The sequence below is a fragment of the Vidua chalybeata genome, chromosome 19 (genome assembly GCF_026979565.1).
Source record: "Vidua chalybeata isolate OUT-0048 chromosome 19, bVidCha1 merged haplotype, whole genome shotgun sequence".
NCBI classification, from domain to species: domain Eukaryota; kingdom Metazoa; phylum Chordata; class Aves; order Passeriformes; family Viduidae; genus Vidua; species Vidua chalybeata.
In genome coordinates, this window is record NC_071548.1 from 4,939,253 (window position 1) to 4,961,457 (window position 22,205).

The 22,205-nt window shown below is 46.7% G+C and overlaps 1 protein-coding gene across 1 annotated transcript in view; it reads right to left on the minus strand.

Annotated features, from left to right (window-relative positions):
- Positions 1 to 22,205, minus strand: part of MYO15B (myosin XVB) — a 44,628-nt gene that overhangs the window by 16,871 nt on the left and 5,552 nt on the right. The window contains exons 6-30 of the mRNA XM_053960705.1: positions 21,786 to 21,889; positions 20,648 to 20,711; positions 20,110 to 20,223; positions 18,374 to 18,535; positions 16,456 to 16,514; positions 16,250 to 16,373; positions 15,775 to 15,870; positions 14,466 to 14,597; positions 14,178 to 14,303; positions 13,599 to 13,676; positions 13,117 to 13,265; positions 12,980 to 13,025; positions 12,466 to 12,590; positions 12,243 to 12,366; positions 7,490 to 7,547; positions 5,835 to 5,965; positions 5,630 to 5,725; positions 3,824 to 4,059; positions 3,565 to 3,743; positions 2,767 to 2,839; positions 2,157 to 2,363; positions 2,002 to 2,108; positions 1,713 to 1,810; positions 1,444 to 1,531; positions 1 to 111 (exon numbers count right to left, since the gene is read on the minus strand). Coding sequence (XP_053816680.1) covers positions 1 to 111; positions 1,444 to 1,531; positions 1,713 to 1,810; positions 2,002 to 2,108; positions 2,157 to 2,363; positions 2,767 to 2,839; positions 3,565 to 3,743; positions 3,824 to 4,059; positions 5,630 to 5,725; positions 5,835 to 5,965; positions 7,490 to 7,547; positions 12,243 to 12,366; positions 12,466 to 12,590; positions 12,980 to 13,025; positions 13,117 to 13,265; positions 13,599 to 13,676; positions 14,178 to 14,303; positions 14,466 to 14,597; positions 15,775 to 15,870; positions 16,250 to 16,373; positions 16,456 to 16,514; positions 18,374 to 18,535; positions 20,110 to 20,223; positions 20,648 to 20,711; positions 21,786 to 21,889 — 2,887 coding nt within the window. The remainder of the gene's footprint in view (positions 112 to 1,443; positions 1,532 to 1,712; positions 1,811 to 2,001; positions 2,109 to 2,156; positions 2,364 to 2,766; positions 2,840 to 3,564; positions 3,744 to 3,823; positions 4,060 to 5,629; positions 5,726 to 5,834; positions 5,966 to 7,489; positions 7,548 to 12,242; positions 12,367 to 12,465; positions 12,591 to 12,979; positions 13,026 to 13,116; positions 13,266 to 13,598; positions 13,677 to 14,177; positions 14,304 to 14,465; positions 14,598 to 15,774; positions 15,871 to 16,249; positions 16,374 to 16,455; positions 16,515 to 18,373; positions 18,536 to 20,109; positions 20,224 to 20,647; positions 20,712 to 21,785; positions 21,890 to 22,205) is intronic.

The window sequence follows — 22,205 nt, forward strand, 5'->3', positions numbered from 1 at the left end:
CTGGCATAGGTGAAACCCCACCAACCCCTGGCATCATGGGCATGGCTGCTGGCATCCCCACCATGGAGGGCATGGGCTGGTAAACTGGTGTTTGAGTCATTCCAGACAAGCCTAGAGGCAAAAGACCAAGTGAACAGTGCTTTGGAGAATCCCAAATGAGAATATCCTGAGCAACCCCAGAGAGCACTTCTGGTGCTCTCCACATGCACCAACCACAGCAGGACACAGCAAAGCTCAGGTGGAAAAAGGAAACCTAAGAAAAATGTGTGGCCTGCCAGATTTTGAATAGCAGTATCCAGATTCTGTTTCTGCAGCCTAGCTTTGGACACCACCATTCTTCACTATTAAGCTTATAAATAATTCCTGCCTGTGTATGATTACAGAGGCTTTCTCTTGAGCACTGGACAAAGATCTCTGGGGCTGGGACTGTCACACTGGTATCTTTGCAGTGAGTGGCAAGGCTGGATGAACAACGAGCCCTGGCCTGGATGGCATTGTGTGTCATGGGGAGGAGCTGTGGGGAAAAAGGAATTCCTCTGCTCCCAGCAATGAGTCCCATATTGGGCCACAAACAAACCCCACTGAGTGTGAAACCAGCAGAGTAAGGGGTGTGGGGGGCAGACTCAGCTGAGAGGAGTCAGCACACAGCACAAATCTACTGAATCATTATGTCCTCGCCAGTGAAAATGGCCCTGGGATGATCATCATATACCTCACTCATCTAAAAGGCCACGTAAGTGACAAACTGGCCTCAGGCCAGTGATCTGTAATAGGGCTTCTCGTGCCCCAGAGCCTCTCCAATAGCCAGAAGTAGTGCCTGTCTCAGGAATGACTGAATTGGATATTCCTACCTTTCTGAGACTGCTGGGTGTGTTCCTACCCATGCAGATTTGTCAGTGCCATTAATATATTGGTGTTTTACTCCACCCTGCTGCAAAGGCCAGTCTTAGCTCCACAGAAATGAGGAAAAGTAAAGAAACCAAACACACAAATCAGAACCTCTTCAGGGTTCAGACTTACTAACCCAAGGAATAGCTACAGATGATGGAAAGTTCTATAAGGAAGTAATAAAAAAGATTAAAACCACCCCTGATAAAGGCACCAACTGCTCTGTGATAGCATGGGGTGAAGAGGAGGTGAATACATGACTTACAGATATTTGTCTAGGGAAGAAGTGGTCTGGGTCAAAAACAAGCTACCTGCTGCCTTGACCCCAAGGCCAGCTCAGAAGACAAATTACAAGCACAACAAAGCAGTTCCCTTATCTAACACCTCTGCAAAGCATCTGTCTCACCTAGGAGGAGTGCAGCCTGTGCTAATCCCAGTGCTCTGCATGAACCAGCTGAACATGCAATAGTTAGCATTTAAGGGGCTCCCTGTCTTGTGCTCACTGAAGGTGATGTAGTCCCAGGTGTTCCCAGCTGTCCCCATGCCCTTACAGACCTGTAGAAGGAAAGATTCCTCTCTGTGTGGGTCCAATCTTCCCACCTCCTTTCATGCGTCTGGTGAGAATCTCCCTGTTCTCCAGATCCTGGATCAAAATAAGCCCAAAACAGTTATCTGAGCTCGGAAGGACAGACTTCCCAGAGGGAAAGACATTCAAAGGCATGTCTGAGCTGAGCAGGGGCAGTGAATAGGCAGGGAAAACTTGAAGGATTCACAGGGACTGAGAGCTGCAGAGAGGAGGCAGGAGGGAACATCAGGGCACTTACAGATACTCTGGAGCCCTGATGCAGCACAGGGCTGAAGAGATCATCCACATAGTGATCCAAGCCTACAGGGGTCCTCAGGTCATCTCTAAACCTTGGATCTGGGAGCAGAGAGAAGTCTGGTGACAAGGCAGGTAAGAAACATTCCCCTGCCTCCAGTCTCTATTAATCATGTTTCAGAGTGGAGCTCTACAACAAGAAGAATCACCTGACTCCCCCTCTGCCCTGATGCCCTGGCTGGGGCCCATCTGGCCCTTCCCAGTGTCAGCCACAGTCCTGGGCTAAAGCTCACCTGGATGGAGACCAATAGGTTCTGGAGGCAGGCTGGGTGGGGGGAAGGCAGGGGCCTGGATACCTGGAGCAGGAGGGATCCTGTTGAAGAGGAAAATGAGATGAGTGCTGAAAGATGGGCCACAAGTGATGGGGCAGGAGGAATAGGTGGCTCACATGTCCAGGTCAGAGGACTGGAGGATGCTCCTGTCCCTTTCTGGAATGATGGGGTACTCAGTGGGGGCCTGGGAGGAGCTGATGAAGTTGCTGGTCTCCTCCATCTCTCCAATGAGGTCCAGCACAAAGTCACAGCCCAGCAGGTCCTGCCATGTGTTGCCAGTGAACATGGAGACAGACCACCCTCGAGTCTTCTTGTCACAGCCCCTGGCAGAGGAAAGGTGTCCAGGCAGGCAGGGGAAAAGGAGAGGAAGGAAAACATTACATTCAGTTTCTTCTTTCCTTGTCTATCCTGGCTTAAGTTCTTTAGGTTTAGGGTGTGAATCAACTAGAATAATTCAAAATTTGTCCTTTTTATCAATTTTTTTTTTTCTCTGAAGCTGCTCTCAGAGATCACACCAGTGGCTCCTCTGTTCCTAAAGAAGCCCACTGTTTATGGTTGAGGGTTATGTTAAGGGTGAAGGAGGGAGCACAGGCTGGAGTGGGCAAGAAGTGAATATTCTGCATGTGACCATATCAGTCTCAGCCTGAAGACCAAACCAGACTGAACCTTAGAGCTGGTGACAGCCTGTCACACACCCCCAGACCTGCTCCCATCCTCTGGCAGTACCTTGCACTCAGAATCCAGGCTGCATACTGCTCCCCAGTCATCCAGGACTCCACCTCAGCTGAGAACTTCTCCTCTGGCACAGAGAGCAAAGTCAACACCCACAGCCTCCCTGGCAGGACCCAAAGCAACACCCACATTCCATGGGACACAGGTAGAGCCCAGCTGGAAAGTTTCACACACTCCTGAGCACGGCCACAGGGCTGTGGAGTAGGGCCACAGGGCAGTGGAGCTAAGACTCTGGCATTTGAGGACTGAAAGCTCATGGAAGGCTCCACATGAACACCTTCACATCCAAAATATCTGTTTCACGGCACAGGTTGGTATTTCCAACCTGACAGGTGAAAATTCTTGCAGTGTCCTGGTTTGCTTGGGGATCACTCCACTCACAAGGAGCCAGAGTAGGGATGTTCTGTGTTCAATTCATAGAGCTGCTAGTTGCTCAAGAGGCAGCTTGAGGTAATATTTGAGAAGGGCAGAAAGTCCCTGTAACAAATACTGCTGCATGGGCTGACATGGATAGCAGCCCTGTAGAGATGCATAGCCTGAAAAAACCCTCTGTTGAGCAGGGCCCAAACCCAGGACAATCTCATCCCTCAGCCTGAGAAGCAGGTCCCACCATGCCCAGACTTTGCAAGTTTTGGGTCTAAATTCAGATGCTTGTTTCCCCATGGTTGTACCAGCAAACAGTGTTCTGATCCACTTTACTTAGTTGAGGGAATTATTTCCCAAATGCTGATTTCTGCACTGGAAAAGTCCTTAGAGACTAAAAGACAGCAGGAGGGCAGAAGACTGAGTTACCATTAAAGGTATGAACATCCAGCACCATCTTCCCTCTCCTCTGGTTTGCTGTCCACTCCAGCTGGGTGGGAAGGTAAGCCCGAGAGGGTGCAGGCTCTGTCTCTGTGCACTGAGCTGCCGTCAGCATCTTGCGCTGGCAGACAGCGCTGTAGCCCTCCATGCCATAGTCTGACACAAACCTAGGAGAAGGACCTGCATGTAGCACTGCTCATCCCTCTAAACCCCTCTGCAAGCCTGTCTTGGCCTTCTCTCCTCTTACTTCAGCAGTGGCTTCTCCAGTGCTGGTGAGGGGCCAAAGCAGCTCAGCAGAGTGGCCATCAGGACCCAGCCTCGCTGGCTGTGCTCTGTGTCCGGGTTCCTCCAGGTCTGGGCAACCACCTGGCTGAAGATTTCATTGCGCAGAGCAGCATCGCTCAAACCTCTCCCAGCAATGTAGTTGCCCAGCAGGACCTCCTGCCAGCCACGGAGATTCTGGTCACCGATGAACCGCAAAATCTGCAAGCATCCAGGGCAAGAAAGAGCGAACTGGAGCTGTAACCCTCTGTCCCAAACTGTGGTCTAAGGACTTGGAGACACCGGGAGCCTCCATAGCCAACAACCAGATTGGGGTCTGTCCTCAGGTTTTTGTGCACCACCAAAGTGCTGGGCAATTTGGGAGGCAACGTTTATAGAGATTGGATCCTGACTAAAAGTCAGGGTGACTTCAGTCTCTTCTGAGGTATGACTCAGAATTTGGTCTAGGGCAAAATATTTCCCCTTGGGCAGGGCTTAGACACACAAGAAAATTACCATAGGATACTTGCTACTGAGCCCACTGAGTGTCTAAAAGCCTTTGGTACAGTTAATATTATACCAAGTACTATGGGATGTGGTGTCTCAACACAGTCACTGAATGATTCAGCTTCTTGACTATGCATATCGACATCCTCAATGCTTTTTTAGTTTGTATTTCTTACCCTTAGGTACAGAATGATTTCTTTCATCCTCTACACTTCAATACATCATTAATTACATTTTTCTTTCTAAAATGGATGGCTTTGTAAAGAACATTTAAGCATAACAACACTTCTAAAAACACTTGATGGTACCAAGTGTGTCAGAGATTCACTGAGAAAAACAGGGGATGGTGGTTGTTTAGTTCTCATGGAATTCTTTGTAGCAAATCCCTACTTCATTAGCAAGGGAAAAAAACTGCCTTTGATCTTTAGAAAAATAATAGTGTTCTGCTTAAACACAATCCTATTCACAAGATTTTATTGAAGCTTATGCTCTTCTATAATTGGGATCACAAGGACAAAACAAGAGACTGTTTTTAGGTATTCACTTTCTTAATGGGCTTATTTTAATTCTATGTAGTTCCCAAAAAGATTACTAAATTTACTTAGAAAATATCTGGAGTTTCATTCTATTTTCAACCATTTTAAAGAAGAAATATAAAGAAATATATGTTTCACATCCACAGAGATGAACTAGCACCATCCCCTTCACACAAACACTACAGCGTGAGGGTGTGGTTCCAGGTGTACTTTTCCTGATGACAAAGTCCCTGCCCTTTTCCAGCCTTTAGACAACAGTTCACTGTCCCCTGTGGGGTACTGACACATCTGTGAGCCTGAGGTGCAATCGAGATGTTTGCTATAAACCACATCATGGAAAAGATCTGGGTTAAATGAAACTTTTTTACGACTGACAGATGAGTAGGTGGTTGAGAAGACAGACTTCCCTTATCATTGCTACGGAGTCTGGAATATTGGGATATTAAAGTTTAGCAGTCCTGTTCCTATATTCCCTGCCAAATTCTCAGGCTCCAGCAGCAGGCAATTCACTTTGATCCCAGTGGTCTGTGGCTGGTCTGTGCCACCCCAAAAACACAGCAACCTTAAGGGGCTGTGTGTGATCTCTGTCAGGCTGCTTCAGGGCCTAGAAGGAGCAATTTATTCTGCTTTTCCAGCCCTCCATGTATTGTAAGAATAGCATCCACCACCAGCAACTTCTTGTATAAAGTCTTCAAAACATTGTCTGTGCCCACCTGTTTTTCAGCAAGGTCAAGAACAACGTCTCTTACCAGTTTGTTTATCTCAAGTGCACTCTCCTGGTGTTCAGCATCCAGGTGGGTTAAGGGGTGCTGCAGAGGCTGACCAGGGGCAGGGAAATCTGGCTTCTACAATGAAACAAAAAAAAAAAGATAGAAATATTTGCTCCTGGTGTTGCTAAAACCAGTGTGGCTGCCCAGAGGGGAGGCAGTGAAGAGAGATAAAAAGAGTTCCCACCTGGAAGTGTGATTTGACAAAGGAGGAGAAGGGATAGCTGTTGATGGTGGGTGGGAGGGAAAGGTCATCCTTGACCTTGATTTCTGGGGGCTGTGTCTCAGTTATCTGGTTGGCCTGTGCTTGGTGTCGACCTGCAAGGGAAGGAGGTCTGAAGTGGTGGCAGTACACAAACAATTCACGCAGCAGCTCCTGGCTGACCTGCACCTCACCCTGCCGAGCCTCTGAACCAGACCTGGCTGCAGGGACACCCAGCCCAGCCCTGCTACTTCAGACCCCCAGCAGGGACAGCCTCACCTCCCTGAGAGTACAAGGACTCCCTTCAGGAGGGAGACTTTACAGCTCTGATCTTTCAGACTCTTCTCCCCAGACTCATCACTCACCTGCTGCTCTGCAGCATTTACAGGCAGGAAATGCTGAGCCCACACAGAGATACTGCTGACAACAGCCCAGTCCACAAGGAAATGAGAGGTCTTTGTAATGAGGGATTTCTCATGGATAAGAGAGGAGCAAACCACTAAATGAAGGATTTCTCAGTGCAGCAGAGCTCCTGTGCATTTCTCTCTCTCTAGCTGTGTCCCCTGATGCTCTCCAATCCTCCCCATTTACATCCCATCAGCTTTCATTTCCAACAGTTTCACTGTTGCCTGAGCCCCTCTGGCTTACATTGCTCACTAGACCAGCTGACAGTTCCTGGAGGGCTGTGCCATGAAATGTGAGCTATTTGGGAATCCAGCACAGACTGCTCCAATTCACCAGACTCTTCTGCCTGATTGTCTCCCTTACTGTCCCCCACAGAAGGCCACAGGCACAGCTGGCTTTGGGTTTGACACCACACAGACAGAGAGAGGCAAATCCTGCCTCAACCTATTTGCAGCTTAAATATTTGCACAGAGAGCTGCAGAGGAAACACAACTGCCCAAAACCTAATGCTCAGGGTCAGATCAACAGCTTGTGAAATTATTGCAGATAGTGGTATTTTGGTGATATGAAAACCGATTGGTGCATCCCTAAATTGATTAAATAATACATATGCAATTTGTTACATTGTTACATCCTTAAGTTATGATATTGTTATATCCTTGGACTGATAAGTTGTTACATTGTTCCAAAATCAAGCTGTTACCCTGTTTCTCCTTCCTTCTATTTTAAACTTCATTTTGAGGTAATATTTTTTAATGAAACCTAAAAATATTTCTTTGAAATTGTCAAACCCATAGTTTTCTTCCCCTTCATTTTCCTTAAAGATTTTAGAGCAGGTAAAAGATGGGTTTAAGTTTTTCCACCCCAGATACTCATCACTGCCAGAGACCCGAGTTCGTTAAGCAGTTTGCTGTCACATAACTTTGACCAGAGTTTTGGACCATCCCTGTCATCAGTTCTACCAGCCCAGTTCAAAAGAAGAGCTGAAAAATTAACAAAGATACTGATTTTCAAATTGGTGCTGCCCCCTGGCCCAAGTTGCTTTTCCTCCCTACTGTGTCAGGAAAAAACATCCATGGTACCATTTGCCTTTATCATATTTACACTGCAATGATAATGAATAAAATCCAGCCCAGTGACAGGCAGCAGGGAGAAAAAAGACATACATTGATATAAACAAGGAAATACTCTGTGAAACAATGCAGGAAAGGGAGGGAAGGAGGAGGATTTCTCACCTTCAACAAAGTGCAGGAGGGCTGCGAGATCTGCAGGGATCTCCAGCAGCCCCACGTCCTGGAGAGAGAAAGAGATCAGTCACTGGCTGCCAGCAGAGAAGAAAAAACATAAAACCCCTGAGATGAGACTGGGTGAAACTGCCTTGGAAAAGCTGCCAGGACAGGGATGGAGCATCTGAGCCAAAGCAGTGACTTCTGCCTCCACAACATTCAGAACCATTGCAAATAGGGAGGTATTGCACGGACACAGCTGTGTGACATAGGTCAGCAAAGGAGGGGAAGGGGAGCAATTCCTAAATAAAAAATCAACTGCCACAAGGGGAAGGACAGGAAAGCTGGCTTTCTTTGACTCATCCCTCATTCCTATCAAGTGTGGCATATTGCATTGTAGAGATTGCACCTGAAGGGTAAGGGCCATTTCCTCCTGCACTTTCCTGACAGTTTTCTTTTGATTTTTCAGTATCCAAAAGTGCTACAGCATAAAATGAGACCTTCATTCTGATATTTGAAATATGTTGGAGTTCCTAAGAAAGCTCAGATCTCTACCAGGGTAATCCAGATGAGAATCTGACCAATGAGTCTTGATTTTTCACTGGTTTGCACCTTGCACTGCTGCAGGGTAGGCAGCAGATGGGCCAATACAACACAGTGTGTCAGCATCGCTGCATGTAGAGTCAGCTCAGGGCATTTCAGACAGAACGACTCAGATTAAGGCACTATAAAACCAAGCCAAAGTCACAAAACTGAAGCCTTTGGGTTTTTTTAGGTTTTTTTTTTTTTTTTTTTTTTTGGTGCTTCTTTTAGGATCTGCATAGTAAAGCCTCTTGTCATCAGCACATTTTTCTGACATCTCTCTCCACTTAAAGACAGATTCACAGCACTTTTGATCAGTTTGATTTTGCTCATAAGATACTTAACTACAAATCTGTCTTTTCAATGGTGTATTCAGGAAGTGGACTGTGAAATTCCACAGTTCTGGATCCACACCTGAGGAAGCAGGTGATACAAGAGCACTCAGGGCTAATTTTTCTTCTTGTTACTGACAGATCTATACAGAATTGTGGATAATATCAATTCAGATTCCCTTGATACAGACAGTGCAGCAAATGTGTGTCCAGACTAGACACATCAATAATGGCATTAGTTAGAAGTGTTGATACAGGCTAAAAGTGTTATAAAGCCTTTAATACATCCCTTCCTCTACATCAGCTTCTGTTAATACATTTATGCAGAAGTGTCTCATTCCCACCCCTCACAATAGAAAATGATCACCAAAAATAGTCTTCCCTCCACCTCTGAAGACCAGGTCCAGTGCTGTGAGCAAACACAGTGCTCTAACTCAGGACTGGCTGACAATGCCTGGCTGTGCCCAGAGCATGGGAAACACTGAACTAACGAGATATTTCTGTATTAGAAGGCCCTTTATACCATCTAACCCTTTGTACCATCTAACCTGCAATCTGTACCAGGTTCCAGACACATGTGTGCCCCCTCTAGATGTTCTGCTGTTCCCCATCAAACCTGGGCTGAGGAGGCACAAGGGAGGCACAACCTGGATAAACTAATTTTTTTGATCTCAGACCCTCCCAGACCGTTTGACAACTCACCATTCCTTGGCTGGGACTATTCTCTGTGTCACCAAAGGCCAGGAAGCTCTTTCTTTGTTTCCTTTCCTCTAACTCCTGCTGTTAGGAGATGAAAAGGGAATAGAGGGTGGGAAGATATGTGTATGAAGTAAATTCCAGCTATTCTGGGGGCAGATGCTGAGGGTGGCCAGGAGATGGTCCTGCTCCAGCAGATAAAATGACAGAACAGCTACAGAGCCTTCTTGGGACTCCAACACAGTGTATTGGGAAGAGGCTGCCCAGGCAAAGACCTGAGCTTTGCTGAAACACCTCCAGCCCTTCATGATACAATTCAACAGCAAGAGCCTCCAGCACCTGCCCAGCATCCTGCCACACCTTCCCTTGCTAAGCATTTGATGTGGCTCAGGACAAAAGCACCCAGCAGCTGCCAGAAATATTCACCCACCTCTTTCAGCATCAAAGCACCTGATAACAGCCTGAACAGGACAGATTAACTTGTCCATGGAGAGGAAATCCTTTAGAAAGGTGGGAGGGATACCAAAAGCTAAACTCCCTCACAGCTCTGCCCTTTCCCATCCATTCTACTGCTCCCCAGCCTCATCACTCACCTGACTCCTGCTCAGAGATGGGGAAGGAGGGTCTCTGTCTCCTTCTCTGCCCCTCTCCTGCCTGTCAGTGGTGCAGAGCACTGTGACTACATGGGAGTTTATGAGGGCTGGGCTGAGAAAGACAGTGACAAGCTAAAGTCCAAAGGGCAGGGCTGTAGGGTGGGGAAAGGAGGAACTTTGCAGCAGGTGAACTTTGAGACCTTTGCTGCTGCTACTGCATGTACAGAGACCTCAGCAAACAAACACTGAAGGAACAGAAACAGATTCAAAAGAGCTACACAGTTGTGGTTACCTGGGAGAAAGAAAATCTGGATCCTGTCCAAGTGGGAAGGGCAAGAAACAGAACAGAAACTCAAGCTGTGCTGGAGATGGCAAGAGAGGAGGCACCTCTGCAGGTTTCAACACCACTATCCTTAACCCTCTGCCCCACCATGCCCTCAGCCATGCCAGGAGCTGTGCTGGGTCCTGCCCTTGTAAAGCTGACAGCTATGAGATGTTACTGCTACTCTAAGGATGAGTGGTCTAATTTCCTCTTTCCAGATTTATTTTAATAGTAAGGGAATGGCCCTTTAATAATAAGGAAACGGCCCTTACCCTTCAAGTGCAATATTTTAATTTCCTGATTTTATTTTAGTAGTTTGTGCAGAATACATTATACCGATTTGACAGAACCATCTCTCTCTCCTGTACACTATTTTCCATCTTCTCAAAAACCTACCATCCTGTTCTCACCCTAGCTGATTTCCAAGAGGCCAAGGGCTTGAACAGCCTGAGGCATCTGTGAGGGATTGGGGGAGGATCATTGTGGACTGAAAAAAATCTTGCAATTCAGTCACCATCAGTAATTGAACTGGGCAACAGAAAAAGCAAGATGAATGACTCCTTACAGCTTGAGCAGAACAGCAGCTCTGAAGACCACAGATGGAGCTAGCTCTTGTCTCATGTAGGGCAGCCTGAAGGGGCTACCTAGAACAGAGGCTACACAGAGTTAGAGAATAAAGTAGGTATTCATTAAAAGCCTTCAACAGATACACCTTGGGCAGTGCAGGAGCCTGGCAGAGGCCACACCCAAGATGGACAATGGTCAGTTTTTCAGACAGATGTAAGTTTGATCTTTTTGCATATCAGAGGTTAACTGTCTAATTACAGCTTTAGGTAACGAAGTCACATTCCCCCAGTTTGCTTCCCCCAATTCACTTTTGTTTATACTTTTCAGGCCTGAGGCTATGATGGTGACCCTGGTTCTCAGGCCTGGAAGGATTGTTTTGTCTGACCAAACTGTGAAGAGAGCTTATTCACCCCCTATATGGAGTTCAGAGTTATACCCTATGCAGTACAGGATCTGAAAAATATAAAAGCTAAAACTTAAGGCATCATTCTCACGCTGGCTCCCACAACCAGACCCATGAATCAGCAGTGTTTGCAATACCTGTGCCAATTCTGCATGTCAGGTAGAGAGAGAAGGCTCCAGCCTTTCTAGTTCCTTCATTTGACTACATTTATGTCAGACAGAGGGTGATGGACATCTCATTGGGCGAGGACACCTCACCTCACTCCCAACACACCTTTCAATGCCATCCCTGCCCTGGCCTCACCCAGTCCCCAGCTCGCTCTGCTTAGGGCAGAAACAGCCCCTCCTGTACACCTTGCTCTGTTGTTACCTGGCAGCACTTCCTCCTTTGAATCAAAGGTCTGGAGATTATAATCATGGTTTTAAATTGCACCAAAGTCTTCTTCAGCCTCCTGTAACGCTTCCTAGATGATGAGAAAATAATTGTCTTAAGGGGCGACACATCAGCCACACAAACACACACAGAGGAGGCCAGGAGCCAGCGTGAGGAGGGGCCTGGACATCCCCACCTGGCTGTCCCTTGCAAGGCCAAAGGGCTGTCCCTTGGCTGGCCTTTGGCTCCTGACCTTGCCTGGTAACCTCGGAAGTGAGCCTGGATGAGCGTGACTTTCTCCTGGAGGACACGGAGGCGCCGGCGTTGAAGGAGGCGTCGGAATTTCCTCTGCAGAGTGACAACAGCCCAGCTCTGCCTCTGCAGCCATCGTCTCTCCAGCAGCTGCCTGCCCTTCTCCTTCAGAAACACCTGGGCAAAGGCAGCAGCTGCTGACCCACCAGGGAAGCAGCAGCTTCTCCCAGAGCTGATCAATAATAAAAACTGCTGGTTTATCCCTTTGTAGCCTTTAAGGGTTCTTGCTAAGGAAACTGGGGAGGGCAGGAGGCACAGGTGGAAGTAACAGAGATGGATGCATTTGTGGTGGACAAGGAATCAGGGAGTGATGAAGGTTAGCAGGTAGCAAAAGTAGAAGCCCAGGAATGCTGGGTATACAAAGGCCTTGGCCATGCTACAGTAGCCTGGAGCTGGAGTCTCCTGTTAATCTGAAGTGCTAAAAATGCCTCCTCAGTACTTGAGACAAGAGGCAAACGTGAGAGGGGAAGGTGTGCAAGGCCCTCCCTCTGTGGGCAGAGGCTGAGCTCCTCTCCTGCTTTGCCAGCCTGGGGATGGGTGGCTGGGGCTGTGCAATCCAGACGGGATTCTCTGGAGGCATCACCTTTGTCACCCCAATCTGATAGAGATCCGAGGGGTTCCCCAGCACGTGAGCCAGCACTGCTGCACAGCCTTCTCTCTGCTCCAAGCTGCTCCAAGCTGCTCTGCTCCCAGCCAGGGGCCCGTACCTGGCACAGGAGGAGTGGGTGTGACAACACCAGGGCTGGCGGAGCCCTCAGAGAAATCCTCCAGGGCCTGGGGGATCCCAAGCCAGGAGACCCCTGTACCTGGCCAGGAAGCTCTGGAATGGCAGACGGACTGGGAATCCCTCCTTCAGAATGTGGATGGCCTCCAGTATCCCGGAATGTCGCAGCTGACAGTTGACATATTCCATATCAAAGACATTTGACAGCTGCGTAGATAAAGCAGACAAAAATAAATAAATAAATAAATGATAAACAAGAAATAAAGACAAATTAAAGAAAGGAGACTGAAGGCAGGGAGTTTAGAAAGGGTCTCCTTCTCTTGTCCTGTCCTTGGATTGGATCCTGCTGTGGGCTGTGGGCCACGGAACACAAAACCCAAGGAATACTTTGGTGTCCAGCTGATCCTGGCGTCTTCTCCTGCAGGACAGGATTAACTCACATGGCCACAGAGAAGGGTGGGACACAGAAAGGGGAAGAAAAATCTCAAGCTATCAAAGGAAACAAAGAAGTTTACATTCCAGCTGTGAAAGGAGAGCTGTTGGAGAAGGATGAAGGAAGTGAGGGACACCATAAGGAGGTCAGGGTGCTGCCCTACCTTCCTGGGATTAGGGGTGATGCATCGGATGAAGAAGGCATGGCTCCTGGAAAACAGAAGGAAGAACCTTGGATCACCTCCTCTCCATGCTGACCCTGGAACATTTTACACTTCTGTGTGCCAACAACTTCTCTCACCCTCTCAGCTTGGCTGTGAGGTCCTGTAAAGACTGCTGGAATTTGGACACCAGTGTGGAGGCCTGAGGCCTGAGCCCTCTGCCCCTGCCCCCCAGCTCCCTTCGCTGACCATAGGCAGCTTTAGCCCTCTGGAAAATGTGAGACACCACCTGCAAAAACAAAGAAATTACCAAAACTCACTGAACTATGTGGAAAGAAGAATCTCTTCTACCTGAAACTTAAGGGGGCCATTTTCCCTTGCCCCTGGCAGTGGCAGGAATGCAGCTGCATCCTCAGGCAGTCTCTGTGTTTTATATATAAAGTGCACCAATTGCGGGCAAAGACAATTTCCCAATTCCCAAGTAAATTCAGTAAAATAAAACTTGTGGCTTCTCCAGGTTCTCCTGACACCTGTTCAGCAGCTTTCTGCTACTCACATAAAGACAATGAATGGATCATTGAGGGTCTGCAATAGAGATCTTCCTCCTGACCCACTTCTGTACCTTGAGGCGGCTCTGGGAGAAGATATCCAGCACCTCTGGCCGCAGCTGGTCACGGTTTTTATTGAGAAACTTGTGGACCTGCAGAGGCAAAATCTGATTTAAAGCACCATTCAGACAGGTAAACACCCCTGTTACACACACTGGGACTCAGGACAAGCAGCTGAAGAGGTGGAACAAGGGGAAAGCCCTGGAGAATGAAGCTAGTTCTTCCTGCTGCCACCAGGGTAGAGAGGAAAATGACTTCTGCTTTGAGAAGGGATTGCTCCTTTTCTCCTTCACATCACCCAGCAGGCTTTCACATCTCTTTTTTTTTTTTTTTTTTTCCCCCAGCAACAAGAGCTTTCTTGCATTTCCAGGACTCTGAGGCTGTTGTGTCACTGAGGGCAATTCCTATTTTGCTTCTGCCCAGAGGCAGCTTAGTTGGCTCTCTTAATAACAATCTCCTCTCTTCGGATGTTCTAGAGGAAAGTGCAGTCACAAGGGGAGAGCTTTGGTCACAGAGCTGGTCCATCAGAACACCCACAGCTTGTCCCCCGGGTGAGTTATTTCTCCAGCTGCTCTGAGCTCCTGCCAGCTCACCTGGTAGGTGACAGGGCCAGCGTAGTGCTGCACAGTGAACTCTGGCAAAGGCAGCTTGGGCTTGGTGTACCAAGGGCTGTTTCCATGGTGGTAATGACACTTCTGGAGGAAAGTGTGGTCTGTGGCCTGTAAAAGAGATTTCCTGATGCTGCAACACTCTCAGTAGGCTGAAAAGTCACTGTTAAACTGAAGGTAAAAACATTGAATACTTGTGCAATCATTCTGGAAAACAGCCTCACTTTAACCATCCTTTGAAGGGGATCCCATGAGAGGCTGAGAGCTCCTCACCTGAGTCAGGGATGTCTGGTCATCCAGGATGCACAGGATGCCATGGGGCTTTGCAGTAAGGAAATCCAGGCACGACTCACTGCACATCTTGGAAACAGGAATCCAAGCTAACTGCTGCTGGCTGTATTCCTCCTGCATGTTAAAGGCCAAATCCAGCCATGCAAACAAGGACAAATGGAGAGAATTAACAGAGGGATTTGGTTGTTTATCAGGAAGTTAGTGTTTCACTGCTGTTACGAACTTGCCTAGAATTGTCTGGTTTTGTCTCATGAAACTTCTTCTAAAGCCACTAATGATTTTCCTGATTTGAGAGAAGAAGGCTGCTAAGCTGAGTGATAAAGTGAACTCTAGAAGTCAACAAGTCTGATAAATACACTTTCATCCCCAGAACATAAGTGGTACAGAAAATGCTACAAAGAAGCCAAACAGGCTTTAAAACTGCCCAGTGAGGTCTGACCAAGTCACTTATAAAATCTGGAAAAGGGAGCAAGGTGCTGACAAAATCTCCTTCCCTTAATTTAGTGAAGAATCAATAAAAGGTATTGAATAGGCAACTCTATGGATATTGCCTAAAAGGACCATTCATGTCAGGATCTGTGATATTTAAATGATCCCAAGATTGTAAAGTCTCTGTCTTTCAGCCCCGCTGCCAAAGAAGGAGTCACAATTTGTCTGTGCTGGTTTTCAAGGTTGTTTATTTCTTCTCATCTAAAATATTTTCTCTCTGACCTGCAGCAGGTCTGTCTGGCAGGACAGCGTGTGGGGCTCTGCCCCTCAGTGGGATGTTACAAACATTCTAGACTGGAAACTACGTGTGCTACATTTACAATAACGTGCCAATATCCATCACCCATGTTGAACAGAGTGTCCCCATCCTGAACCAACAGAAAAATGCCAACACCACAGTGAAACATGGAGGGCATGAAGAAGAAAAAGGACAAGGCACGCCCAGTTTCCTCCATCTTGCCCCCTTTGAACCCCTTATCTAGAATCCTAAAAATCTGTTTTTGCACCCATGCCACACTAATTACTACTGATATCAAACACTCAGAGCTTGTAATTCATCCTGTAAGATTGAAAACTCTTTTCCATGGACAGAGATCAGAGACAGTGTCTCTCGGGGCTCTGTACAGGGGGGTTCCTGACCCCCTGCCAGGGTCCCAGACCTTCCAGGGCAGCCAGAGAGGGATGCCCTGGATTCCCACATATTCAGTTTCCTGTTCCCTGCTGAGGGATACTCTGAGGATGCCCCAGCTCAGTCCATGTGTGCTGGCTCAAGGTGGTGTGAATTCCACTGAGCTCCACTTACCTCTTCCTGGGCAATGACAGTCTGACTGAAGAACCACTGGAGGTGCTCATTGGCAAAGTTGATGCAGAGCTGCTCTAAGCTGTTCACCCCCAGATCCTGCAAAGACAAAAAGGGATCATCCCTTCCAAGGCCCAGGGAGCTGTGGCTCCCTGTAAATGCTGCACAGGCCCAGCTGAGCTGCTGTTTCTGGCCAGTGTGAATGAACCCCAACAGTTCAAACCATCTTCTGTCTCATTTGCAAGCTCTTAGCCTGGCTCACTGACTAGGCTGAACAGCCAGAGGTGAGACGAGCTGTGAAGGAGCATAAAGAAGGAAAGATTTACTCCTGGATGCACAGCCCCAGCTCTGTATTCCATTGGTTTCAGCATTCATTGGGACACAGGTTTTAACAGGAGCCCTAAATAAAATACTGCAAGGCCGTGGTGAGCACATGCCCTCACTGTCCAGGCCATAGCAAAAGAACATGAAAAGTAACCTCAAACCCATGGATGTCCACAATGCCCACAGCACAGTCAGACTCCCAGGGAGCCAACCACTCATTGATCCTCAGCAGCAGCCACTCAAAGAGCAGGTAGTACAGAGCCTTGGCAATGGAGTCTCTGAGTGGGAGAGGGGAGAAGAACCAGTTGCTGCAAAGACCTCTGGGTGCATCTCACCCACCCAGACACCAGCAGAAGTCACCTCGCATCAATGGCTCCTTCTACAGACAGAGGGGTGAAGATCCGATCATAAGATGTAACCTGGATACATAAAGAGACATAAAGAGAATTTACTCTTATCTCACACAACCACCTTTTTTTTTTAATCCACAAGGAAGTCAACCCAGTTAATAAATGGATATGTTTTTTTCTATTTGGCTGAGAATTTACCCAGGTATCAAAAGAAAAACTAAACCCAGAATTTTGCTGCCAGAGATGAAAGTCAACTGGCCAAAGTACTAAATCTGAGGCCACTCATGTTGGAAAAGAGCCCTCCTAGATGTGAGCTCTGCCATCTTTACAGAGCTGCCTTGAGGGGCTCAGCCCATCCCAACCATTTTATTCCTGCTGTTACCTCCCAGATTTTGAGCCTTCTAAGTTCAGGACAGTGGGGCAGGACATTGTGTGCTTCAGGAAGAATGAGAAATCACAAGAAAGGGACTCACAGTGACACGGTGAGTGACAGCACTCTGCAGGAGCTCTGCTGAGACACGCAACAGATTGGCCACAATCTGAATCTCAGTGTCACTGGCGATGGCTGCGTGTTCAAAGGATTCTTTCTAAATAATAAAGTGTTCTTTATTATATATATTATAGATACATATTATAATATTGGTTTTTCGCAAATATTAAAATATGGATTTTATATGTGTAGTGTTAAAGAAACTTTGTTATATAGTTTTTATTTCTGTTGTTAATTAAGCTTAGTGAAACAGCTGCTTGTGTTAAAATGCCTGCTTAGATGGGATAACATCCAGTGAACACAGGATGAGGACACCTGCTACAGATATGCCAACTATCAGCACTCACTGTCTGAAGACACTGTGGACCAAGGCCCAAAACTGAAGATAATGGTAAAAATGGATTAAAACCACAACCAAGGAACACACATGCTCCAAAAAGGCAGACCCAAGAAGGGGCCATGTAAAAATATGTAAACTAGTTTGGGAAAAGGTTAACTATGCATAAGATCTATGAATATGCAACAGGCTGATGTAAGGGAAAAGGTATTTGAGGAGTATCTCTGAAGATAAGTATTGTAAAATGCAGGCAAACCCAGTGGGTTAAAATGATGATGTCTGACTCCAGTTCAGAAGGCTGAATGATTTCTTTATTATAACTATGCTATAATACATTAATATACTATATAAAGGAAGATACTAAAACTACAAACCTACTTTTCTAACTACTATATCTAACTAACTCACAACTTGTCACCTTCTCGCGATAGTCCAGCCACAGGTGGGTTGAATTGGCCATCAGGCTCAAACAATCCTCACCAGAATCCAATCAAGCAATCACCCCAGGTAAACAATTTTCCAAACACATTCCACATGGGAAAAACAAGGAGCAGAAATGGAAATTGTTTTCTCTTTCTTTCTCTCTGTGCACCTCTATGAAAAAATCCTGAGAGAGAGACAGATAAGTGTGCTCTTGGCTGAGTGCCAAGATGCACGGCCCCCTTTATAACATTTGCTCTGCGGTCCTTGTCTCTTATTGTCATTTATTAAACTTTTTTAATTTTCACAGGAGAGTGAATGTGCTTTTCACATATATTACTGTACACATATTACTATCTATAGTACTATATATTATAGATAGGAGCAATGGATGGGATACAAGGTCCCTCTTCTATAAATATTCCCAACAGTACCTCAGCTGCACAGAGCTGGTCACAGCCTGGGTAGAACACCAGGTTCATTTTGGCTCCTTAAAAAGCCACCCAATCTCTAATGACTTTTGTTTGCCTCCCATCTTCTGTCCCTGCCTAGACCAGTCTAGAGCCCAACACTGAAAGGACAGAAAAGTCTTCAGAGGATGTCATCCTCAGTCCCACCACACGGCAAAACAGCAATATTCAGCACAAATATCCCATTCCCAAGCTGTTGGGGTTACTGTACCTCATAGGAGGTAAAGCAGATGTTCCCCAGCTGCAGAATGGCAGCCAGGACAGCCCAGGTGGAGCTCAGCTGATCATCTGAGAGGCTGATTCCTTCCAGAGCTTGCACCAAGACCAGAAAATCTTGACTGTCCTCCTTCCCCAGGACTTCACATGCTCTGCCCTGAGAGAAAAGGGACAGATAATCGTGATCAGCCCCTTTAGCCTCAGGCAGGGGTTAAGCCACCATCAGGAATCTTCAGAGAAGTAGTTCAATCTTTTAAAGACTGGAGGAATCTGAAGAGATGAAAGACAGCACTAGTGGAAACTCAGCATTTGTGAGGGGCCAGTGTCTTTACCCTGTGGAGTTTTGAGATTAAGATCTCTCTCACCCACACAGGCCAAGTTTCTGTTGGAATTCCAGTACATACTCCCCAGGATGCCCCTGCCTGCTGCCGGGGTGGAACTTGAGAGAAGTGGCACCTGAGGGGACTCCCGAGGGGGTAGAGCTGCCCCCTAAATGGTACCAGATGGGTTCTGTAAACCCAAAGAGCCACCCGGGCTTACAGCTTGTCTCATCTCGGCCACGGAGCTCCACTACAGCACGGGCTCAGCACTCCTCTGCTTCTTTTTTTCTCTATAAGAGGCCACTCCTAGCAGCTGTGTGTGACCCTAAAGGTCACAGTAATCCTGGGTCAGGGGGTTCTGCAGAACCTCTTTGTTTTCAAGGGCATTCTTTGACCATAGTTCCCAGCTCTCAGCAGATTTTGGTGAGACAAGGATGAGGTCCAAGCAGCCCTTGGGCTTCTTCTTGCCAAGATCCAAGATAGATTTTGTTAGTCTCTGATAACTCTTTTGTGCATAATCTGATCTTTTTCCCTTACCTTCTCTGCAGCAGACTGGGATATTCCTGTTATTATCACCTTGAAGACTTTGCTTTACAGTGCTTTGCCAGCCAGGAACCATTAATCACCCATTAAGGGCTGGGCCCTTAATTGCCCTCCATCCTAGAGCCATTAATGGCACTTGTCCATTCCTCCCCTGAAGGCGAGGTGATAGCAATCACTATCGAGGATTCCTCCTGACCGCACCTGCTGAGAAGAATTTGAATTTGCCACCTGGGAAAACTGACTCACGTTGAAATAGGAAAAATTTCTTGCTATTGTTGTGACCTCCTTGATTATGGAAAACAATCTTTAAAAAAAAAAAAAAAACTCAGACAAAACAAAACCCACAGCCACATTAAAAAAAAAAAAAGTTCCAAGATTGTGATTTGATGTAAGTCTGACAAACAAATTCAATTTAAATAATTGCAATCAGCAGTATATTTCAGTGTTTTAAAATCTGTGCCCATTGACTCTGTCAATAAACGAAGTGTTTTGCAGAAGATAGAAATCCTCCCTGCTTTTTACAGTCCCACAGTAAATTGCAAATGCAAGGAAAGGCAATGAGAACAGGGGTGTTACACCACACGGTGGAGCCATGAGTCTACACAACGACTCCTCATTAAAGTCCGTCCTTTTAGAGTAGAAGGGGTCTGAAAAGTGAGAAAATGATCACAAAAGAGACAAAGATGTTGATTCTTAGATCGGGTATGAGAAGGAACAGAGGATGAGAAGGAGCAGAGCTGACTTTAGCATAGTCCTGAGAGTCCTTTGCAGGAGAGCAGAGTGTTTTGGTGCCTCTCTAGCCAAACAGAAGGGATGCCTGGACCATTTCTCTGTGCCAGCTGCTGCAGAGCACCCTCAGCTCACTCACCTGGTTCAGGTAAAAGTAGGACTCTGCCTCCTGCAAGTACATCTCCTCTTTCTGCTCCGCGGGCAGCCCTGCCAGCAGCTCGTAAAACACGTGGTAGTTCCTCTCACCATGGGCCTGATGGGACACATCCATGGAGTTTATCCATATCCAGCCCCAAACCCCTCCAGAGCACACTCACAGAGCAGGATCAGGTTTCCCACTGACACCTTAAGAACATTCCATCTGGGAGAAGTCCTGTTCACACAGCTCTAATATTTGACCATTTCTACACTCCAGACATTAAGAAAAACTTAATTGAGGGAAGATTCAACTTTCAGTAATCCCTATTAAGTGGCTTAATTCGACCTGTTTAAGACAGAGAAACCTCCTATTTTATTCAAATAAAAGAAGTGATCATCCTGTGCTACATGAAGGGGACCTAGTTCTTGCTGGTAGAAGAAATGGAAAGCAATTCTCATACTAATTTCCACCCCTGTTATTTAACAGTAAATTTAAGACCTAATATTAATAAGGGAGAGAGGGGGGCACTGGTCCTCACCTGAAATACCACACGAGACTTCTCCAATAGGTACTGGGAGATGGATGTTCCCACCACAATGCCACTGAGCATAAGACAACAGATCCTGTCAGAACCTGGGGACAGCTTTTCTGCAGACTTGTGTCTCTGCAGATAAGAATGATCTTAGAGACATAATCCACATCAATTTCCAAAATATTTTGACAAAATTGTGGGGCTTTCAGGGAAACCAAGCAAGCACAGAATAAGAAGGAAAGTCCTAGCATGGGTAGGAATAAAGGTCAATTCTCTTAACAGTCTGAAACAACCATCAGAGTTTCACAAAGTGTCTGTACCTGACCTGTGAGTGCAACTGAGGGTTTGCTAAGTGACATAGAAGAGCAGCTGAACAGCAATGGGACAAAGCTTCCTGCTTGTATGAAATTATTCAGTGAGGATGAAGGTCAACTGTGAATAAATGCAGACAGACCTTACAGTGCAGAGTGAGTGAGCAAGAAAATGGCACATGAAGCCCACTGTAGATAAAAGTGAAGGGTACAGACCCAGCTTCACATATAAACAGACAGGCTCCAATTTAACCACTGCTCCTTAGGACTGAGACCTGAGGGTTATGATAGACAGTTCCATGAAAGAATCAGCTCAGGGCTTAGCAACAGTCAGGAAAAAAACCCAAACAGAAAGGTGTTTTTCACAGAACTGGTTAGACCTGTGGAGCACTTGAAGGCTGTTGCAGAGACATCAAGTTTGAATGAGCCCAAGAGGAAACTGGAATACCTCAGGAGACTGAGGAAAACTCCTGAGCTGCTGCAAATGTTAAAGAGCTCAAGGGGTTTTAGGGAAAAGCATTGTTTGTATTTGGGCTGTTCTTGCCTCAGGCAGTGCTTGAGGTCAGTGCTGAGGACACAGCAGGGTATCAGATGGGTCCTTGGTATAAACCAGTTCAGCCATTCTTATGTTCTTAATTAAACTCATCTTGAGAACCAAGATCTGTTCTTTTGGGAGGAAACACCAAAAAAGCAAAATAGAGGTGTAAACTCACTCTCTTCCTACCCTGATGATAACAAGGGGAGGGAGGGTTAATGTGTGAGCACTGCTCCACCTGGTCTCACCCAAACACCCCTTGGCAGCTGGAGGGACCCGACGGGATTCTTGAACTCACTGTCGCAGGTGGACATTCAGCAGCTTTCCAAAACGGCTGGAGTTGTCATTGAGGATGGTTCTTGCATTTCCAAAACTCTCTAGGATGGGTAGGACACTGCAGGGCTGTAGAGAAAAGAGGAGGGAACACTTCAGTAGCAATCACAGGTTTTTAAACTCAAAAGAGTTTATGTACCCGTCAGTTTGAAAAGATAAACAAAAAATGGGACTTCACTGATGTAATTCTCACACGGGTAAAATATGTCTTTTTAAATGTATCCTGGTATCATTATCTCTAGCCAGTGGTGAGTTGCTCTGTGAGCTCTTTACCCTCACTGGTATAATCTTTCCCTTTACTTCTGCTCTGTGTTCAGATTCACCTCCCAGACTGCTGAAAGCTCTCTGTGGCAGCCACCAGCTCTCTGTTCAAGCAGACACAGCA